Source organism: Microtus ochrogaster, linkage group LG8, assembly GCF_000317375.1.
Source record: "Microtus ochrogaster isolate Prairie Vole_2 linkage group LG8, MicOch1.0, whole genome shotgun sequence".
In the NCBI taxonomy this organism is placed as follows: domain Eukaryota; kingdom Metazoa; phylum Chordata; class Mammalia; order Rodentia; family Cricetidae; genus Microtus; species Microtus ochrogaster.
Window position 1 is genome coordinate 21,378,157 of NC_022033.1, and position 7,322 is coordinate 21,385,478.

At 44.8% G+C, this 7,322-nt stretch overlaps 1 protein-coding gene across 3 annotated transcripts in view; it reads left to right on the top strand.

The window, feature by feature from the left end:
• Window positions 1-7,322, top strand: part of LOC106144224 (endogenous retrovirus group K member 24 Gag polyprotein-like) — a 41,433-nt gene that overhangs the window by 25,815 nt on the left and 8,296 nt on the right. For all 3 annotated transcript variants that reach the window (XM_026787126.1, XM_026787127.1, XM_013352096.2), the window contains one exon: window positions 6,821-6,865. Coding sequence is in view for 1 of the 3 variants with exons in the window: in XM_026787127.1 (XP_026642928.1) it covers window positions 6,821-6,865 (45 nt within the window). In the remaining 2 variants the exon portion in view is untranslated. The remainder of the gene's footprint in view (window positions 1-6,820; window positions 6,866-7,322) is intronic.

Sequence of the window (7,322 nt, forward strand, 5' to 3'; positions counted from 1 at the left end):
TGAGACAGGATTTCACTTCAGGGTATCTGACACTCTTCTGGCCTCCGAGAGCACTGCATGCACATACATGGATATGCATGCACATAAAACACATGCACACAATAATAAACCTTAAAGGGATTTAGAGAAAGCTGTTTTGAGACATGGTCTCACTATATAGCTCTGGCTGTCTGGAATACAGAGCAGGCTGGCCTCCAACTCAGAGATCCCCCTGCCTCTGCCTTCCTGAGTGCTGAGGTTAAAGGAGTTTATGGTTTATGGTGAAAGTTTCCTCCCAAGTCCCCTCCCCTGGAAGTTGCATCAGACCAGACTCCACCCCTGAGAAAGCCCGCCAAACGATGACTCCTCCTTAGGGAGGATCAAGAAAGCCCGCCAAACAATGACCCCTCCCCAGGGAGGGTCAAGACCACCCCCCCAGGGTATTTAAGCTGCCCCCCAGAGAACAAACAATGTGCTTTTCCGGTCTTCCATTCTCTTCTCTCTGAGGAACTCAAAGGCACCCGGGAGCGCTGGTATTTATTAAACCTGGGCTATGTCTAATTTGGTTTGATTTGGTCTGATTTTAAACCTGGGCTGTTTCTAATTCGGTTTGACTTGGTCTGATTCGGGTTATTATGTCGGCGGAGAGGTTTATCGGGCCGCAGAAACTTTTCACTTACCTTTATTTGTTACTTAAAATGTGTGTATGTGTGTGAGTGTGGGTTTGTGCGTGTGAGTGCAGTGATCATGGAGGCCAGAAAAGATTTGATTTCCCCAGAGCTAAATTACAGTCAACCAACCGGATGTGGGTGCTGGAAATGCTGCTTCGGTCCTTTGAGAGAGAAGCACGTGTTCCTCTTTGCCTCTAGCCTTGTGGCATTCTCTCGTGCCTGTCAGCACCCCCAGCAAGACTGTAGAAGTCAAGTAGGAATAGGCTCCTGAGTCAGAGAATTAATATCAAGGTTTTCTCTTTTGGAGGGTAAGTGCTCGTAGTTTTATACAGAGTCTACAGTCCAGGCTGGCCTTGAACTTGCTGTGTAGGCGAGGACCTCTTGCCTCTTTACCTCCCAAGTGCTGCACAACTCGTTTTATTGTTGTTTTTCTATTGTTGTCTCCTGGTGGCGGAAGCTAGGGCCTTGCACGTGTTTGCTGTACCTTTAGCCCCTGCCCTCCGGGCACCCTCGTTGTGTTTCTTAATGGCTTTTTGTGGTAACTGGTCCTTTGTTGCCTCTGGCATTTAACCTGGATTACAGCTTGCCGTAAGAATCTTGGTAGTTTTCTGTCTTTGTTTTTTATGAGGGTTTGTTGTTTTCTTTTATACAGGGTAAACTCAACAGAGTCTTCCTGCTTCTGCCTCCCCAGTGCTGAGTTTAAAGTCCTGTGCCCCCAAACCCAGCTATTAGTTTTTCTTTCTCCTCTGTCTTAAAGCACCTTTCATTGTATGACCAAGGAGTCCTAAGGGTATGTAGATGGTAGAGTAGTGGAAAACCACTGAATGTGGATGATAGTGGTGACAGGCTGACCTTTGTACTGTAAGGACACTGCTGACTCAAGTGACTTTGGGAAAGCTTTTATTTATTTTTGTTGTTGTTTGTTTTTTGAAACTGTAACATATTTTATGACTATTGTAATCATCAAGATGAGCTGGATGCTGCAATAGCTGCCCTCTTAGGTTTTGGTGAGACAATTTTTAGGGGCTTCATCCATCCAGTCCGGGTAGTGTGCCACCACTTGGCCTTGGCTCTCTGGTTGTTTAGAAATTTTCATTGTAACCATTTCAAGCCATTGCTTTTTGTCTGCTGTGATTTCTCTCCCGGTGTTCTTTTCTGCTTGGTGGCCTTCATTCAGCCCTGGACATTTTTGTTGAACTAGCCAAAGCTTGAGTTAGGATCACATTTAGTTTTGACTTATTTATGGAGGCTGTAGTTATTGTTTTTTAAAGAGTTTGAGAGGCTGGAGAGATGGCTCAGCAGTTAAGAGCACTTCTTTCAGAAGATCCGGGTTTGTTTCCCAGCATCCACTTGGCAGCTCACAACTAACTGCTTGTAACTCCAGGATACATACATACGTGAAGGCAAATACACCAGTGTATATAAAATAAAAATAAATTATTAAAAGTAAAATAAAAATAATTTGAGAGTGTTTGACTTAGAAACCAATCTGTAGAGAATTATTCTAGGCGTGAAATACAAATAAAAATGGAAGGAGTATGTTTTTTCTTTAGAATTTAATTTTTGAAAAGTTCTTGCCTGGTATGGTGGTGCACACTTTTAATCTCAGCACCTGAGAGGCAGATGCAGGCAGATCTCTGAGTCTGAGGCCAGTTTGGTGTACAGAGTTAGTTCCTGGACAACCAGGGCTACACAGAAAAAAAAACTTGTGGGGGGGGGGAGCACGAAACTCAACCAAAAATACCCAACAAAACTGCGATTGGCTGTCACTCACTTAGTCTGGCCTTGAAGTTGCTGTGTAGGCGGAGCTGTCCGCCTTCGCCTCCCAAGTGCTAGGATTGCAGGCAAGTGTCAGCCCACCCACTCATTCTAGGACTTGGTTTCTTTCCTTTTTTAAGATTTATTGGGCTGGAGAGATGGCTCAGTGGTTAAGAGCATTGCTTGCTCTTCCAAAGGTCCGGAGTTCAATTCCCAGCAACCACAACCATCTGTAATGAGGTCTGGTGCCCTCTTCTGGCCTGCAGACATACGGACAGAATATTGTATACATAATAAATAAATATTTTAAAAAAAGATTTATTATATTTTATGCTTATGGCTGCTTTACCTGCGTGCATGTCTATACATTGTGTGCATGCAGTGCCCACAGAGATCAAAAAGGCTTCAGAGCCTCTGGAATTGGTGTTCCAGACCTAAGTGAGCCTTCATGTGGCTTCTGGGAACCAAACACGGGTCCTCTGAAAGAGCAGACAGATGCTCTTAATTACTGAGTCATTTCTCCAGCCCTAGACTTTTGTTCTTACACAATAATTACTAAAAAGCAAAAGTTTTCTTCTGCTAGAAACACAGTTACACAGCACATGCAATTACAAAGGGTAGAAAAAAAAGGTGGAATTATTTTCACTGCCTCAATATAACACAATCTTACAAAACCTTCATAGGACATTAAAAGTATGTCCAGTTGGCTTGGTTATATGTGTGTGTCTGTGATTTGATCTCAGGAGGTTGACGAAGGAGGACAGGCCAGCTGGGCAGCAAGGTGAGGCTTCATCTGTGGAATAGAAGGTGTGCCTAACTGCATAAGTTTGGTCTCTAGCATTGTCAGCAAAAAGAGAAGGGAAAGGGAGGGCAGAGAGAGAATGAGGATATGAAAATATGACCCCCCCCAAAAGAAGTTAAAAGATGTGTAGGAGTATTTTGATAGTCCTATGAGCTGGGTCTGGGAGGAGGACTTGAGGGTGTATCTTTGGTGGCCAGCAGAGCCATAAACGAGACTGTCTCAGGAATGGTGATGATACTCGTTGCTTTCTGAGATTTTGTGGTAGGCGCCTGCCAGCCTGCTTCCTTTCCTTTTTAGATAGTGCCTTGCCTTTAATCCTGGTTGGCATTGAACTCAGGATTCTCTTACTTCAACCTCCCAAGTGCCCGACTGAAGGCATGTACTATTACTGGCTTAAAAAATATGCAATTTTTTTACTTTAAGTAGTCACATTTGTTCTAATTTTAGAGCAAGTACAGTCTGACTACACAAAGCTCTGTTTAAGATTGTTTTATTTATTCTTTGCTTTTTTTTTTTCTTCAACCAGGATCTTACTGAGTGGACCTGGCTGACCTGGAACTCTATGTAGGCAAGGCTAGCTTAGAACTTGAGGCATTCCTCTAGCCTCTGCCGCCAAGTCTTGGAATTTACTGGTAGCCTACGCTAGCCCGGAACTCACTCCTTAGTTAGTGATGACCTTGAGTTTCTCTCCCTCCTTGTTTTCACCTCCCAAGAGCTGGGACTGTAAACAGCTGCCCCAAGCCTGGTTTTCTTTATGCTGTACTGGAGAGTGAACACAGGGCTTTTCGCATTCTTGACAAACAAGCCAGCTCCCACTCCAGCTTTCTTGAGTTTTGAGAAGGGTCTTACTAAGTTGCTCAGGCTGGCCTGGAACTCACTCTGTAGCCCAGTCTTCTTGCTGATCTTTTCTAAGTATTGCTATTAAGACATGTGTCCCACACCTGGCAGGTGCATCTAGTTAGTTTTTAAACTTCTATCTCTTGTTGTGGTGACCCTTTCCTCGTGCTCTAAATAGTGGGAGAAGATGGTGTTTAAACAGACTGGGAGCCAGTGAGACAACTAACGGTAAAGATTCCTTTTACCAACTTGATCCCGGGACTCACACGGTGAAAGGAAAGAACTGACTTTCTCAAATTGTCCTCTGACCTCCACAGGTCCCTCATGGCCCTAACACACATGCAAACACAAAATAAAAATAAATGGAATAAACAGAGATGGGCTTTTAGGTCCTAGCTCCTCTTCACTCCGCCAGCCCAGCCTCTGGGGCATGTCCTCATGTCTCTGCCAACCCTTTAACTCTTAACCCTAATAGACCTCCCCTTCCTAACCAGTACCCTCCTGTCCAGGATCTTAAAATTCAGTTCTGTACTATGGGCTTAACCCCTGCCGTTCAGGAGACCCATTTCCTTGTCACTTGGCTCTGGTCTTCCTCCTTTGTCCAGCCTCCTGCCTCCCTGGAGCAGACACTCTGCCCCCCACAGAGCCATGTACTGTTTTTGTCATTGTTCCCTTAGGTCCTTGAGATTCAGGCTCTAGTGCCCTCCTTGGCCAAAGTTAGTGATTTGGGGGGGGAGGCTCGGGGGAGTAACTTCAGCCAGGCAAGAAAGATCCCTCTGACTATCCATGTGGGGCTTTTTTGGTTTTCGTGTTTGTATTTTTATTAGTTTTAGAAAAGCCAGCTTGGAACTTGCGTGCTCAAGCGGTCTTCCTCCACAGTCGCCATGCAGGGGTCTCTTTGCCTGTCTGCTTAGGTTGGGTGAGGTAATGCCATTTCTTGGCCATCTGGATTATTTATGGGAGCAGAATTGAAGTCGAGGTGTAAAAAGCCCATGAATGCTGATTGAGTCTTCCAGCAAACTCAGGGAAGGCTTCAGCCAGCTCAAGTCCTTGTCCCAGACTGTGCCTGGACATTGGTAGACCCTGAATAGGACTTTGGGTCCTTCCCATCCAGGAATGGTTTCCTCCCGAGGCTGTCCTGACAAGTAATTCGCCTCGAGTGTGAGTGAGAGGCCCTTGGTTCCCAGTAGAGGGGAAAAATACAGGGCTAGGAATGAAGTGTCGTTGCTTAATGCTTGCCTGGCGTGCATGAACTCCAGAACCAGTCGTCTGTGCTTGTAATCTTAGCACTTTGGAGACAGAGGCAGGAAGATGAGACGTTCAATATCATTCCCAGCTATATAAGTTTGAGGCCAAATCCATGGGACCTTGTTTGAAAAAAAATCAGAATAAAAATAAATAAATGCCTGGCCATTGGTGGCGAAAGCCTTTATTATCAGCACTTGGGAAGCAGAGGCAGGCGGATCTCTGTGAGTTTGAGGGCTGCCTGGTCTACAGACTGAGTTCCATGACAGGCTTCAGAGCTACACAGAGAAACTCTCAAAAAAACAAACAAACCACTAAGTAAATAAGTGAATGAAGAAAAATGCTTAGCTCTTACCCTATTTGTAATGGTCTGTCCTGTCCCTTTAAGAGACAAGCCTCCCTCCTCCCCCTTTCTCTCTCTCTTCCACTCTTATCCCTGTCCCTCACCCACCAGGGCTACTTACCCTGGGCTACAGCATTTTTACATTGCACTATTGAATGTTGGTGGTCAGGGTTACTGGTTACATTTATGGCTTCCTGCAGTGACTGCAGTCATGTTTCACAGACCACTGTGTGTGTCTCACAGGAAACAGGGTGCTCAGCAGTAAGTCAGTTTGACAGCAGAGAGCTGTTTGTACGGAATGGCAGGAAGCGCCACAGACAAGTCGGTCAAAGCATATGCCTACACAAGAGTGTTCATAGAAGCCTAGTCAGAGGAGAATCCAGGCTATAAACGACCCACTGATGAAGGGCAGAGGAAGTGTTCCAGTGCACATAGAGAAAATACCCTGAAAATGTGTACAGGTTATGGATGGCTAAAGAAGCTGGTTGCAAAACAGTATGACCCTCTCAAAACTCTAGGAAAAGCAAATCTGAAAATGAAGGTGGTTGTCTGGGTTGAAGAACAAGGTGAACTTATGAACTTAGGTGGGAAAATGACGTTGTTTAAAGATAGGCACTCTTAGCTTAGACTGAGGCAGAAGGATCATGAATTCAGAGTTATGTAATACCCTGTCTCAAAAAGAAAACAGCAGGAAAGCTGTAGCTCACTTGGTGTTGAAGAACCAGCTTCTGTTCCCAGCACAGCGCCAGTAACCCAGCACTCAGCTGGTGGAGGCAAGAGGATCCAGTCATCTTCATCTGTATAGTCCGAGGTCAGCCTACATGGCAAGAGAGCCCCTTTCTAAAAAAGAAAAGCACTAAAACTGCTTGGGACAAAGACAAAGTAATAATAAATTCTCTTGATTGTAATTTTATTTTATTTTTTCCAAGACAGGGTTTCTCCATAGCTTTTTGGTTCCTGTCCTGGAACTAGCTCTTGTAGGCCAGGCTGGCCTCGAACTCCCAGAGATCCGCCTGCCTCTGCCTCCCGAGTGCTGGGATTAAAGGCGTCTGCCACCACCGCCCGGCTTGGTTATAAATTTAATAGATGATGAAGTGTGTCTGCAGTGAGCTACGGGCGCTCGTGTGCTTAGGCGGGGTCACTCTTCCTTTGCTGACTGGTGACTTTGCTTTCTCAACTCCCCAGGTGGATACGTCCTACAGATTGCATCTGAATAGACAGTCGGTTAAGGTAAGACTTTCCCTTTATCTCTTTTGCACACCCTTTTGATAATTTTAGGTTTTGTTTATTTACTTATTTTGGTGGAGGATCTCTTTAGGTCTTGCTGGCCTTGAACTCACAGAATTGCCTGCCTCTGCCTTTGCAGAACTGGGATCAAAAGTGTGTGCCACCAGGCCTGACTGAGTTTGTTTGGTTATTTGTTTTGAGAAACTTGACCTTTTTTTTTTTTTTAATTTATTTACGTATTATGTATACAGTGCTTTGTCTGCAGGCCAGAAGAGGGACAAGATTGAATTATGGATGGTTGTGAGCCACCATGTGGTTGCTGGGAATTGAACTCAGAGCCTCTGAAAGTACAGCCAGTGCTCTTAGCCTCTAAGAGTCCATTTTTTTGTTTGTTTTAATCTATGTGTATTTGTATTTTTTTTAATTTTATTTATTTATTAAGGATTTCTGCCTCCTCCCC